Source organism: Simochromis diagramma, unplaced genomic scaffold, assembly GCF_900408965.1.
Source record: "Simochromis diagramma unplaced genomic scaffold, fSimDia1.1 OVJJ01000321.1, whole genome shotgun sequence".
NCBI classification, from domain to species: Eukaryota; Metazoa; Chordata; class Actinopteri; order Cichliformes; family Cichlidae; genus Simochromis; species Simochromis diagramma.
Genome location: NW_024386772.1, coordinates 12,905,705 through 12,920,235, shown reverse-complemented (window position 1 = coordinate 12,920,235; position 14,531 = coordinate 12,905,705). Strand labels below are relative to the sequence as shown.

General features: G+C 41.5%; 1 protein-coding gene across 2 annotated transcripts; it reads right to left on the bottom strand.

Annotated features, from left to right (window-relative positions):
* Positions 1-2,357: 2,357 nt before the first annotated feature.
* Positions 2,358-14,531, bottom strand: srl (sarcalumenin). 2 transcript variants are annotated; one of them, XM_040049929.1, is made up of 7 exons: positions 14,410-14,531; positions 6,384-6,479; positions 6,060-6,155; positions 5,279-5,314; positions 4,183-4,299; positions 3,702-3,935; positions 2,358-3,606 (listed from the first exon to the last, which is right to left on the bottom strand). In XM_040049929.1, exons 1-7 carry the CDS (start codon positions 14,465-14,467, stop codon positions 2,795-2,797), a joined length of 1,449 nt encoding a protein of 482 aa, XP_039905863.1. In that variant the 5' UTR covers positions 14,468-14,531; the 3' UTR covers positions 2,358-2,794. The 2 variants fall into 2 exon arrangements, with proteins under 2 accessions (XP_039905863.1, XP_039905871.1); XM_040049937.1 differs by lacking the exon at positions 5,279-5,314.

Genomic DNA, 14,531 nt, shown 5'->3' with positions numbered 1-14,531 from the left:
GTGAGCTGGAATTCTCTTGATTTATTCATAAACCACTGTATCAGTTTTAATCTTCTGAGAATATCTCAACTAACGCTCGCAGAAGAGTTGGAGTTCACTCACAGAGAAGCTTACGTGGGTTCATATCACTGTATAAAGGGGGATTTTGGTGCATGTGTCAAAACTTGAGGCAATTTACATCACACACACACACATCCACAGACACACTCACATACATGCCCCCCCCCCCCACTCCCACAGTCACGACAAACTGTTGGTGCATTGCAGCTGTGGAACACAAAAAGCATGCTTTCAAAAAGTGGGAGATCAGACCTGTTCAGATGTTGGTGTAAGAGAGACAAAAGGAACAGAGCGAGACGTTATACAGAGAAATGTATGGAGACAAGATGGAGAAACAGGAAATATGCAAGTGCAAGATGTAATCTCAGCAAGTTTTCTTGTTTGAGTCCAAAGATTGATCATTTTATTTGAATAACCACAAAGTTTCACTGCTTGGTCCATCAGAAATCTTTATTCTTGATGGTCAAGCTTGCAAAAATTAGGCCAAGATTAACTTAAATTTTTTTTAAAAAAGGAAAAAAAAGTGAATCAACAACTACTTTAATGGGATGCACATCCATTCAATATCTAATTCACAGGTAAATGAAGATAAATTACACTCAAGTACACAAAAAAAAAATAAAAATGCAAGCACCTAATGTTACGAAGCCTGAGCGATCAATCCCACTATAAACTTTTGCCAGTGGTCTGCATTTTCTTTCCTCTTTTTACACAGCTCTCTCTAGTGGCCATGTTCTGAATCTGCAGTGTAAACATACTAAACACCCTGTGCAGCACTTACACTCAAACTGAAAAGTTAATCAAAGTTAAGCTTATTTGGAGGTTATGTTTGCTATATTCTTTTGAATCATGCTTCAGAGTTTAGTTGGGAAAAGCAGCAGGGGTGTTAGTGAGACAGGACACGTGGAGGAAACAGGAAGTGCGCTTGGCCATGAGTCAACTTTAGTTTTTTGTTGGGTTAGCTTAGAACCACCTACCTGTTCTTTACGATTTAGGGCTTTGTGTATGAAGCACTCTTGGAAAAAATTTGGAAAAATATACTGAATCAGCTCAGCACCCATACTGGAAGCAACGAGCCTGGCTCTGTCAGAAGCTGCTAACCCTAACACATTTGATCTTTTGTCTTTTACAACTTATAAAGCCAAAGAAAAAGAAATAACATGCTAAGGTGTGCAGAGACTCCACAAAGCTGATGCCAACAAGCAAAATATCCATTGTTCAATGCCCAGACTGTCCAAGTGTGTTTAGGACATTTATTGAGGCACAGTACACAGGAACTTGCGGTAAAAGCTACCTTCTGCTTTCCTTCTCTCCATAGAGGTCAGGGGTCAACTCATGAGTCCTCCTTTACCTCCATCTCACATTTTTTTCTTTTCTTTTTTTTGCAAGCTGGGAAAACTGCAAAGATCGACCACACTTTGGCAGCACTTTTCAAAATTTTGCAGCAGAGGATATATATATATGTCTGTGTGTGTGTGCGTGTGTGTGTGTAAATATCTCTCTCTAATATATATATATATATATATAATATATATATATATATAATATATATATATATATATATATATATATATATATGATATATATATATATATATAATATATATATATATATATATACACATACATATACATACATATACATATATATATATATCTTACTCAACTGACCATTTGGCTATTTATGCAGAAAAAAATGACAAATATCTTTCTAACCTGCAGAATAATTGGCAGAATAAATCATTTGAAAGCCTCATTCATATGTTATTTTTTTATGATCACTTAAAAGAAAAGGCTGAGCAGCTCATCACTGAGGGGAAAATAAACGCTAACACAGCATTTAAATTCTGCTGAAAGCAAATTTATAGACTCAAACAAAAAAAACAAAAAACAAAGAAAGAGTAACAACAGTTACAAGCAGAGTGAACACACCCACTCTGCACTGAAGACTCTGACCTTTGATCCCTGACCCCTGCTATTCTCAGAGGTTGTCAACAACCAAGACTGGCGAGCATACAAAATTACGAGGAAAAATAACCAAAACAAAAAAACAGCCACATGTGTTGCAGGTGTCAGTAACACAAGGGATTATTGCTTGTGTCAGAGAGAAAATGCATGCACCTTTTGTGATGTCGAACATGCAGTGTTAATCTAATTCAAAAGCAAAGGTTTGGATGTCTAGCTCTGTGTGGCACCCACACAAGGGGCTACTTCAAAAACAGCTTCCTGAAGCGTGTGGAATTAACCTGCTGCAATGCAATTCTCACAAGTTGTCCAACACACATTTCTGTTTCCACTTTTTTCCTTTATTCACATACAAGGGAGCTGGTATTTGACTTTTTTTTGTTCAGGATTTAAACTTTTTATTCGTTCTCATTTAATCTTTCCCATTTCCTCTTTTATTCACATCATTGATTTCCCAATCCCAAAGTCCCAGACAGTCCAGAGTGGTTGTGCAAGGGAGAGAGGCATGTTCTCATTTCTTCAGCACTTGTATCCTTAAGCTGCCTTTATCGATGACCCCTCCCTCCCGCTATCTCTTTCAATCCTACGGACATTAAATGCACCTCCCCTTAAACTCCTGAGAAAAAAAAAAAGGAAAGAAAAAAGCATCTTCTCGCCTCTGTCTCCATTAGTGATACAAGCGTTCTGACAAAAAGCAGGGTTGGCATCGACCAGACCCTTTCTCTTCACCTTCACCTTCTCCTTTCTACCTTTAGAGTATTTTGTGTTCCTCAGTTCTTTCGGTAACGATTCTTTGGCTTCTCACCACAGCCGGTGGCCTCGCAGGAGGATAGGCCAGGCTGCTTGCCAGAGTTAATGCTGCTCAGAAGGGCAGGCAACTCAGTGGTGATTGCCTTCTCAATCTTATCAAGCAGACAGCCTCCGATGTAGGAGCACTGAGCTGACAGAGGCTTGAAGCTGGTGATAGGGTTGATGCCAAAGAAGTCACGGTAAGCGTCGCGGTTGGGCAGGTCAAATTTGCTGACGTTGGTCTTGGCTAGGATGGATTTGAAAATGTAAAACTTGTCTGGGTCATCTACAATTTCCTGGAAGACTAACTCGGGATCACTGAAGAAGCTCATCTTCTCTTTAAAGGTCTGGACGTAGCGGTCTACCAGCAAGCCGTGGATGCGTACACGGATACCGTGCTGGCGGATGAAGGCAATCTTATTCTCCATGCGGTTTTCGATCACCTGATTGAGATCCTCCAGAAGAGAGATCTCCTCTCGCTTGAAGAGCTCCCGGCTGGTGTCAGGTGCATAGTCATATGGCCAGAAGGAACTGACATAGACACGGGGAGGCTCAGTGACATTGATGAGGGGAGCTAAGCTCCAGAAGAGCGCTCCGTAAACTCTCATTAAGTCCTGGGTGGCCAGGTTGTCAGCCTTGTTCAGGATGATGCGAATCTGTGACTCACGACCCTTCAACTGCCTGAAGAGCATCTCTAGCTCCAGACCAACGTCCAGCTTGGTGGGGTCAAACACGACAAAGATCAGGTCAGCACGGTCAATGAACCACTGACAGACATCATTGAAAGGATAGCCTAAATGGGAGAAAAGCACAGGTCATAAAGAGCTATACGCAGTTGATTTGTAGTATCTGAAAATCAAAACCTGAGAGCGAGCTTCTTGAGTTTACCTCTTTCCTGCTGTTTCCGGTTCTCAATAATTCCCGGTGTATCTACGAACGTCACACGCTCCAAAAGCTTGTGGGGCATCTCAATACCAATCAGCTTTTCAAGAAAGTTTTGACCAAACTTCTCCAGGGGAGAGAAGGAGCGCGAGCTGTCAGCCGCCATAACGATACCCTCAACAGAGCGGATCTTTTCCCCGTGCATAATAACTGTAAATTCAGAGGTAGTAGGCTCAGCTCCTGCAGAAGGACATCACAGAGGAAGAGAGGAAGAGATTAGCATTGTGGAGGAGAAGCAGATGGGAAAACACACTGAACCTCAGTAAGATGTAAAGCACCCAGTTCTCCAGTCAACTCCCCATCTGATGTAGATTTAGCAACAACTGCACTTTTCACCTTGCCTTTTTTTCCCCATCAGCGCTGGATTTCAGAACTTAACATTATTTACTGCTAATTTACAAAATAAAAAATAACATCTTTATGGTACCTGTGTAGAGCTGATAGGGGTGGTCATGCAAGCCCAGGAGGTAATTGATCATGGAGGACTTTCCTACACTCCACGGTCCCAGGAATAGCACCATGGGCTTGGAGGTAATCTCTCCATCTGTTTAGGGCAAGAAGAAACAACACTGATTAAATTATCAGCAGTGTGGTGAAATCATCATCTAGCCAGTCATCTAATCAACCATCTATCCGAAAGGTCTCCCTGCATATCTATTTATTTATTTTTTCACTGAAGAGCACATCTGAACAGCACTGCCAATCCAGAGCACAGGGCACATTTTACAAGACTTAAGAAGGAAGGACAGAAACATGTTGTAAAGCTGTTAGGGTGTTTAATAGCATAAAGGAAATTCATTAAAATGCAGCAGCCATAATCTCATGACACACAATAAAGTTTTATACTCTGACAAAGAGACTCGACGGGTCTAGCACAAGCTGTGTGTCTCGTAGCTGTTGTGAGTGGACATGGTGTTTGGGTGGCTGGGTGCAATGTACTACAATGCAACTGACTGATGGAAAAATAGCATTAAAAAAGGGAAAGGAGAAAGAATAAACAAAAAAGCAGACATTAAGCATCACTCCTGGTGCTACTGGAATTTAAAATGATAAAAAATAATAATATTAAAAAATAAAGTGAAAAAGTAAACCAGTTCACTCCTAGCTGAACACTGACCACCCTCTCCCACCAGTGTCCCCTCCTCAAACCTCTGTATCCTTTGTTAAAACCAAAGCTGCACATGCAACCCCATTTATATAAATATATATATTTTGTTTTTACAAAGTAATGGTAAGTCATTTTTTAAAAAGTTTAAATAATGTGCAATTTAAACATTATCACACTTAAAGTATGTTAAGAGCGTTTTTACTTCTCTTTTTATTCACTCTCCGTAAAATGAAGCTTTCACCCATGGATCACTTTTGACTACACCTCAGTCATATCGAGTGTCGTCCAAAGTGAAACGTGCTTGAAATTTTTCAACCCACTCAGGGCAAATGTATGAAGACAAATAAGGGGTTGAAAGGAAAGGGCCGAGCACTGCAGGCACTGCCATGCACAGGTAAGCTCTGGCCACACCCACCTGTGGCTGAGTCCCCCAGGGTTCTTCCCGGGTAGGCTGTTAGATGAGGGGTGGAAGAGGGAGTGGAGGGGATGGGGATGAGTGGAAGACAGGAGAGGGTGGAGTATAGAGAAGTGAAGGGAAACAGGAGGTGGAGGAAAGCTCAGTGAGGGAGTGATGTTTCTACAAGCAACATGGAGGGATAAAGTAAAAATGTACATAAACAGGTGGGAGATCCAGGCTGGAGTCTAATCCCATATTTGACCTGCGAAGTGTCAAACATGTCTGTAAACAGATGGAGGACATGCCCGTGTAGTCAGGTGATTGGGGGGTGGGGGGTGGGGATTTACTCCCATCTTTAAAACGCACATATGCATTGAAAATAGAAGTTGAAGAAGAATCTTTTTTTTTTTGCATGCAGGCCTGAAAAGCCACAAGAGGGCGATAACTTTATTTCATTGTAGGAAAGTGGGGTTTTCTGGGCAGTTCAGTGTACAGCTTGGAGTGTTGAGTCCACTGTAAAGAAACAGGGCACAGTGCAATGTGAAACAGAAGGGGTAAAAAAAGACACTACCCTTCTTACTTTTATAATCCCACCCTTAAACCTGATATAAAGAGAGGCTACAGGTAATTTCCAAAAGGAGAACATATTGCTGTTAATGCATCAGTTGGAGGTGTAAAGATGCTGTGTTTTTGCAAACAAGTCAACAAATCAGTTACTAAAGCAACTCAAACAGAAAACTCCACACCAACAGGAGAAAGTGAAGCAAAGTGAAGCTGCAGTCGGTGAGCTCGGTGATACCTGAGATCTCGTGCTGCCTCAGTTCGTTGTACTTGTAGGCCTGCTCCATCGGCTTGATGGACGTATGGTAGATCTTCCGCAACCTCTCCAGAGCCGCTGAAGAAAAAGGAGACCAGAGATGATCAAAAGGATGTTAGTAAGGTAAATAAGGTAAACAGTGTTTTCTTTGGATACACTGTTTGTTTTAAATAGCATAAAAATCCTATTGACTTGTCAAATTTAGTTTGCTCCCCCCAAAGTGTTAAAGGGAAATCAGGTGGAAAAAAATTAAGAAAATTAAAGCAGTCGGATTTGTAACATGCCTCTTTCACCTTCAATCCTCACCTGCATAGTCTCCTGCTTTTTCCTCCATTGCAAGCCGCAGCGTCTCATCGATGTGAGATCTGTCTCTAAGGACGGAGGTAACATTTTCTTCTTCTTCTGCAGAAACATCACAAACATCAACAGCAAATTCAGTTTGTTTCAAGACCTCAGCGTATGCCTTAAATGGCCAGCTTGATATTTTAAGAAAATAAACATGGGAGGTCTGATTTGTTCAACGGCAGTTTAATAAAGAAGCAGACACTGGGTTTGTTGACAGGTGCCATGCCATGTTTATTAAAGCTTTGCTATTACATGACGGTCTGTCTGGCCAAAGATCAGTGAAAACAAAGACTTGACTGATTTTGTAGTAGATGCAAATAAATAAAATGTTTTAATGTGAGCCTTGTATAAAGGCATTATATGGAAGAAAACTAAAAAAAAAAGAAAAAAAAAGAAAAAAATCAGCTATTCAATGATTTTTGCTGTATTTTCAGATTTTAACAAGTCAAGTTAGGAAATTATAGCACCTAAACTCCCCCCGCACAACCCACCAACTAAACACTTTCGATTTGTAGTTATTAGTATCTAAATATTCCCTTTTTAGATTACATTATTTGCATGACTATACATTGAGGGCAAATATTTTTTGGTGTAGTAGAAGCTCTCAACTGACACACCAACTGTTGGTTAAGTGAACTAAATAGTAGCCCATCTAAGGTATTGACATTCTAACCAACCCCCCTTTAAATGGAATATAGTTGCTAAGTTAGCATTTACATTCAGATGTAGGTCCTGCATGTCAATATACACATTTTAACTGAGCTATAAGCTTGTTTCATGTCTGTGTATGAGCGTGTGTGTAAGAGAGAAAGAATGGCCAAGAGAAAATATTTGCTCACCAGTCATGTCCACTTTTGAACATGTCGGATTACTTAGATCACAGCTCTTAGTACAATCAGGTCTTAATTTAGAAAGCAAATGCTGAAAATAAACAAAGACATGTGTTTGGCATCAGCGCGGGCTATATAACAACAGCAAAGATAAGGCAGACTGACAGAGAGAGGGACTTCCCCGGTTTCGTAACAGACGAGGAGGAGAACTCAAAGCCGGACTGAGTGTTCCTAACAATAATATACATGAGACAATGGTGTGCAATCCTCTGTCTTTTCTCATCTATATTTATCCACCAATCACACGCTCATCAGGCTGTGAGGCCTGTCCTTGTGTGCCCAGGCCTCAGTACAGACCCCTTCCACAACGCCTCCCACATGCCAACCTGCCACAAGATATATATAGCGGCAATTGGGAAGTCTTCCTGGTTCACACTTCCATGCCCTGGGAGCTTATGGGTCTGAGCATCCAAGCTACCAGACACCCCCCTTAACAGAACTGTTAAAGAATTTTAAAGGTATTTAAGAGTGTGGAAGATTGACTCTGATATAGGAGCACCTGTTGAATTATTAACTGCAGTCATTTAGTTGTAAATAAGACTGTGGAAAGCACAGAATATTGATCTTGTTCTTAAACCAATTACATGCATACCTTCTGCCAGCAAATTCAGTTTACTGGCGCTGATAAGTTCAAAATGTTTTAAGCAGCACAGAGAAAAATGAATATAAGCTCATATAATCGCCTGCACTTTACCTGACTTTCTCAGTAAAAATACACAATTTCATTGCAGTTATATAAAACTAACACCACTTGCACAGAGGATCAGAAAAAGAATGAAAAGTTGGTTCAGTCGCTGGCGGCACAACCCTCTGATCTCAGCTGGTGTCTGTGAAGAAATAATCGTATCCTGGCATTTATGTAATGCTCCTGAAAAAGTGACTGGGGGTAGAGCAGAGGTGCTCAAACGGGAAGGTAAAAAAACTTCCAGACTAGAACTGCAGACACATCATTTCATGTACAGTGTTGAATAATGTAAGATCCTCTCAGTCCGTCTGTTATTGTGAAATAAGTGGCGTTTCTCACAGATACTGACACACCTTTTGAGAAAGTTGATTGGCTGTAAGTTGTGGGTGGAGTGAGTAAAAATCAGAAGGTGACTTAAATATTCTTTGAAAAACTCAACTATAGTTCCTCCAACTCTCTGGTGTCACCATAGACCATATTCATCAGCAGTGTTTCCTCAAACAGAAAGCTTTCTTTCAGAAATAATATTTAAAAATGCCTTTTAAAATTTCAAAACCAAAACTGCAGAGCAAATTCACATATCAGATGTTCTTTTAAACATCTGATAAACATCACCCCCTCAGAGGGCAGTGCTGCTGCAGCATCCTGCACCACAGCCTCGAGTAAAGCCACCGGCCATGTGGTGAATGACTTCTAATGTTTCTGGCCAAGCGTCAGAATGGCACGTCGCTTTGGACGAATCCAACGCTGCATCAAATGACAAGTAAAATCATCCGAAGGCCTGTTTGTTTACAAGCCTCAAGCAAACTTATGTTTATATTTATGAGCCTCGAGGCTTGTAAATCGACTCTTTCACTGAAATGAACTGAGTTCAATATAAATGTTTCTCATTCATGAAAAATGCAGCCCGCATTTTCTGATCACAGAAATCCAATTGGAGCATTTCAGTATGTGCACATACAAAAACAATAAACGACCACAAAAGACCCCCGAAATTACAAATCTCTGGGGCTTTAACTGAAACCCGAAAGGTTTCTCCTTTGCTGCGTGGAGGCAGTGACACAATGCTGATTCTCACCGAGTCAACCTGCTAAAAATAAGCCTGTGTAATGTTTCTGCCGTCACGACGCAAGAACAAGAGAAACCAAAAGGTTAGTAGCCAGAATAAAAGGAGGGTACGAGCAACACTGCAAACCCATATATTGTATGTGGCTACATATTATCAGGCAGAAAGCCTTCCTTAATCAGCCCATACAATAAAAAATTACATTCATTTCTTGCGTGTGAACTCCTAATGGCAAGTGTGCCCTGTCTTTATTCTAGTGGATTAACACAATGAAAGCAGAGATGCAGTAATGTGAACTCATGTGACTTCCTATGTTGTGACAACACTCTACCCTTTTGTATAGAGAGTACTGTTTTATTTTATTTACTTTTATATGCTCATTACTTTTATCTTAGTTTAGTTTGGTTATTTTATTTATTCGCATTTCAGGAAAGTAAAGAAAATATTGCTCGGCGTAACCACTGTGTTTTGCATGTATATAATACACTTCTTCATTTTTGATTCTGCCAAGTTTAATAATATATAGTGCACATGTGCACTAAACACATAGAGGCGAAAGGAGCACTGTTTCATTGGGTTTGGCAGTTTGGAAAAATGCAAGCATTTAGGGAAGAAGTGTTTATTCGAACACATGTTAAACATGTTAAAGACAAATTACATCAAACCTTCTGCAACTTTTTTTCCACAGCGACTTTATAATAAATTGGATTTAGCTCTGACAACAACTACAGCCTGCGCAAAGCTGCTTTTGTTCATGTGACCTTTAGAAACACCACTAAGTGATGTCATCTGTTTTTGATCCATGGCCGCTTGGTTGCATTTGAATCTGAGCCACATTGCTCCGGTTATCTGAGCAGGTTACAAGTTTTGAATAGAATGTGATCATATTGCAAAATAGAGGGGATGTGCCCTCTGATGAAACCCACCAAAGGGCAGAGAGGGTGATTCCACTTGAGGACTAAAGTGGCTGTCGATGACCAGATCCCATCTCTTCCACACGCCATCACTGCAGTACTACAGGGATTGCTAAAGCCTCTGTAACGTGACTCATCACTCAGAAGAGTCACGTCTTTTAACGCTAGCTCCTCGGGAGGGCCTTAGCGGCTGTGAACTTGTTAACACCTTCCAATCCAGTCGATCCCCAATTAGGACAGAGCTCCGCAAAGATCAGAGAGGTAATGTTGCCCGTGGACAGTGGGCCTTGCATCAGTGCTCAAAATTAACCCTGAAGGTGGCAGGGGAGCTGAACCCTGTCCTCGCTGAGCTCGTTGCCACACAACCGCACCACAGTTTGGAGAAACATTCTGGTGGCGTCGGTACATCCCGCTGAACATCTAAGCCAGCCACTGCGGCAATTATAGGCAGATCTCTTATGACCTACCAGCCATTGGAAACCAGCCTGAAATATGCTTCGCTTTCCTATTTAATTACATTAACCCACAAGGTTAATTTCTTTTGACTAAAGAAGATAGATTAAAGATGGATTAAATTTATGCTCTGATTATCCTGATATATGTTGTGGTCTTTTCCAAACACTCAATAAATATTTATGCCCAAAATGCTGATTTTAAGTAATTTGATTACATGTAAATGTTCCATGTAATTTTCTTCCATAAGTACAGTGTAAAATATTCAATTTAATGCAATATGAACAGATAAAATGTAATTGAATGCTATACTTTCAATGTATACCTAGAATATTTTCCTTCATGACTGATTATCTGAATAAATAAACCTTTAATTCTAGATACATCAGTCTGTATTTCACTCAAAATTATAGCTTCATGTTTATTGAGGGCAAAGAATCACTTTGTTGAGATTGTGTGCGTGCTGATATGTGCCTGTATATCATGACCATCTGTATAACTGTGGAACCCCCGGGATCATATTCTGCTTACAGCACAGTCGAAGTAAATTGAATTAAAGTGAACATGATGAGGGTAGCAGCCCAGCCCTGGAAACCCCAGTTAAAGGATTTATCTTGCACAAGCAGCCCTAATCTGAAGGCAGAAGGTTTCCACCAGAAAGATCCACCGAGAAGCAATGATTCGAGTCAAATTTAAAGAGAAAGAAAAAATGTTTACATGACCAATGGCTTGTAACGTGCCTCCGCTCTCATTTAAAATTCATGAATGCAATTAAACAAAACTACTTTCTCACTAGTGCCCATTTCAGAAAGGCAGGAAACATACTTAAACTAAAGCAAATGAATGTTAAAATAAGCCTGCTGCCAGCCTATAAGGATGCCGGTTTCCTCCTTCGGTGAGGGTCAGAGGTGCGAGAGCAGAGCTGTGCAGGGTGTGGTGAGAAGATACCACAGATGGCAACAGGTGGCACAGCTTGCAGCTCGTACTCCCACACAGTCAAAAATAGCCCTACAATGGGTCAGAAGATGGACAGAGGAGGGGTGGCAAAATGACTGCTGCCTATTTTAAGGTTTTGACTGTTAGTCAGTTTGGAGACTTTAGAAATATCCTCACCCTACAAACTGACTGTGTAGTACACAGGCTAGCCAAGTGAAAAGCATGATGCATGTAAATTTAAATGTGCTACAAAGCAATTATCACTGTTATAGCTTTTCTTTTCTTTTATTCATTCATTAGTTTTACTATGTCATACAATAATGAACAAGCCACCAAACAGTACCGGGGGGGGGTTGCATCAAGGGTAGGGACAGGCTCAAAGAAAGGCGCGAGGGCAAAGGCGCTTTACGCTGAAGTGTTGATCTGATGCCTCAGTCCCTGCTCGCCTGTTTTAGAGCCAGGAAAGGACGTCAGGTGCCCTTGGGGCTGCGCGGCTCGTCTTAAGGAAGCGTGTGTAATAAAGTCACCGAGTATGACTGGCGTGTCCCTTGCACTACGTACAGCCTAGGGATGTCCTGCGTGCCATTAGAGGAGAATCACATGGAGACCGTGCTCCTTTAACTTTCAGTGTCTCCCCTCTGCAAAGTGAGGAGGCCAAAGATATTTTTACCGAGTGAGGATGGATAGTATTGCCACCAACTATAAACACAGCAGTGTGAAGAAATAATCTGAAGGACCAAAACGGCTGAAGAACTGTTAGTGCTTATTTAATGTGGGCAGAAATATCAAGTTCTGAGCGCTTCCTGTTAGACAAGTAATCTTTCTACATTTGCACCAGCGGCTGTTTTAATTCACTACAATTTTACCAATCTCAAGGTGCTTTAGATAATAAAGTGAAATTTTAAGCCTCTTCATAGTTTACCCAAAAGTTTGCTATAATGTAACACAATTGTAGTCCTTGAATGGTCAATTGTAGCCATTCACACAAAACATTCTCTGCCTACAGAGCCTATGTTTCTCAGTACATGCCAACACTGAGCAGTGTCACATCTACATAAGAAACCTGCAACTTCCAGCAGCTTGTTTACACCGCCAAAAACATAGCTCGTGAAAGGTTTTAGCTTTTTAATGACTGCATGTTAATGTCAGGTGAGAAAAAAATTACTGTTGGTTTATAAGATGTTCACATTGCTGCACATCAGCCTAGTGATATCTAAGCTTAAAAGATGACTTGCATCATTTGGTGTTCTTGCTTTATATCAAAATGTGGATACTCCAATCAATCAGCTAAGGCGATCAATGCTGGCCATGCAATCAGCCGCTTTAGGCTTTTTCCATAAGATTTGACATGATCAGTTTCTGTGTTAATATGTCAGCCCTGATGCAGCCTTCAGGTGTATTTTTTTTTTTTTAAAGGATATAAGATTTTCTGGTGGATTAATAAATCTGTATGCTAGGCAGCCTGTGATAAAATGATAGCATATTAACACCACATTGCTTTCGAGGGCGGTTACACCTTCATGTCCATCCTGTAGAGTTCAGTGGAATTCCTGAGAGTTGACTGAACCAAACAAAAACACCATAATTACACACCGAGACAAAAAGAGTTCATGACTCAGTGTTGCCATACCCTGGGGGTATTTCAACATAAAGTCCTTTTTAGCTCTGCAGCAAAAATCAATACACAGTATGCCTGTGGAATATATTCACAGACAGGGGGCCACCGTAAGACATCTGCACGAGCCTGCAAAAAAGGGCTCTTCGAAAGCTTGAGCTGCAAGCCACGGCCCGGCCCCTCCAGCCTGGAGAATGCATGTCCCTAAAAGGCCAACTGCTGGGAATAAATTGTGATTGTGACAGTGCAGCAGCTGTGCAGTGTGTCTAAAGGGAAGCATGGAACTGGGAGGGGTGACGATTCAGGAGGGATGGGGAGGGTAGAGGGTCTAGAGGAGGGAGGGAGGAGCTGTAGGGAGGGGGGGATTTGGGGTTGGGTTTCAGGAGCCCATCCAATCTTAGACACCTGACAGCAGCTTGGAATATGGAGGCCTGGGTCCCGGCTGTGGAGCTGAACACCACCCCAAGGACGGACAGGGGTGACAGACAAGGGTAACAATACCCGCGCTAGTCCAGCCCCAGAGACCAGTCCGCATTTTTAGAATGGGTAATCTGGGCGCAGTTATGGGTGATCACCTCGCTGTGACATTCAGCTCCATGGGTGCCCTTTGATATAGTTAGGATGTATGTTGTTTTGGTGTTATGGTTGTCATTCTTCAGACTGTAGCAGGTGAAACCGAAGAATGAAGCAAACAGACCGAATTAGCGCGTGCAGAAAAAGCTCAGCGTCCATTCAGGCTCCCACGTGGCCGCTCCCGTCTCCTTGGTTAGACTAAGACTTTCCATCAGCTGGTGCCGTGCATTAGGACAGCTGACATGCTGTCAGTCCACAGTGGAGGCCGAACGGCTTTGAATAATCCCGAACTTCAGAAACTCGCCCAAACGCGATTTGTTCATACATGAAAAGTGACAGCTGTTCCAGTATGCCATGAAACATTTGATTTAATAATGAAGAGCATTAGAAAGAGACAGGTAAATCCACAACTCTGTAACACGTGCCAGCTTTTTAACTATAAACTGGGACAGATTTAAATAGCTTAGCCTGGTGGTAAAGAAAGGCTGGGGTAACATTTCTGTCTGTCTATCCTTATCCTTGGGTGGTGCTGTACTCTGCCTCTAAAAGCCAGTGCCATTTGTGGCCAAACTGACCCTACAATAGACACAAAAACCTACAGGACAGCCTGTTTTCAATAATATGACAGGCCATTTCTGGCCATCCTCTGAATCTTTGAGGAACCATTGAAGTATCAAGCTGACAAAGCAGTCAAATATGGTGCTATTTATTAACCATTCATTAACCCTGCTTCTAAACTTATGCCACATCACCATTTCAATCATCAGCGGTACTTGTACACAAACATTTCTCACGCCCACGGTGCACCAGCTCACCTAAAACAGCAAGTTTTACCAAATTGCTTCTGAATCTTACCTGCTGTGGCCTGCAAAAGCAGCAGAGAGAGGAAACAGATCGAGACTGCACCCTTCATGATGGCTGCCAGGAGAACTCTGATAGTCACACAGACTATATATACCAAGGCAGGAAGGTTAAAG

Coding starts and splice junctions, on each gene's coding strand:
- srl (XM_040049929.1), bottom strand. CDS start 14,467: ATGAAGGGTGCAGTCTCGATCTGTTTCCTCTCTCTGCTGCTTTTGCAG. Junction 4,300..5,278: donor CCTGGGGGACTCAGCCACAG/GTGGGTGTGGCC, acceptor TGCCCTAAACAG/ATGGAGAGATTACCTCCAAG. Junction 3,936..4,182: donor CCCCTATCAGCTCTACACAG/GTACCATAAAGA, acceptor GTCCTTCTGCAG/GAGCTGAGCCTACTACCTCT.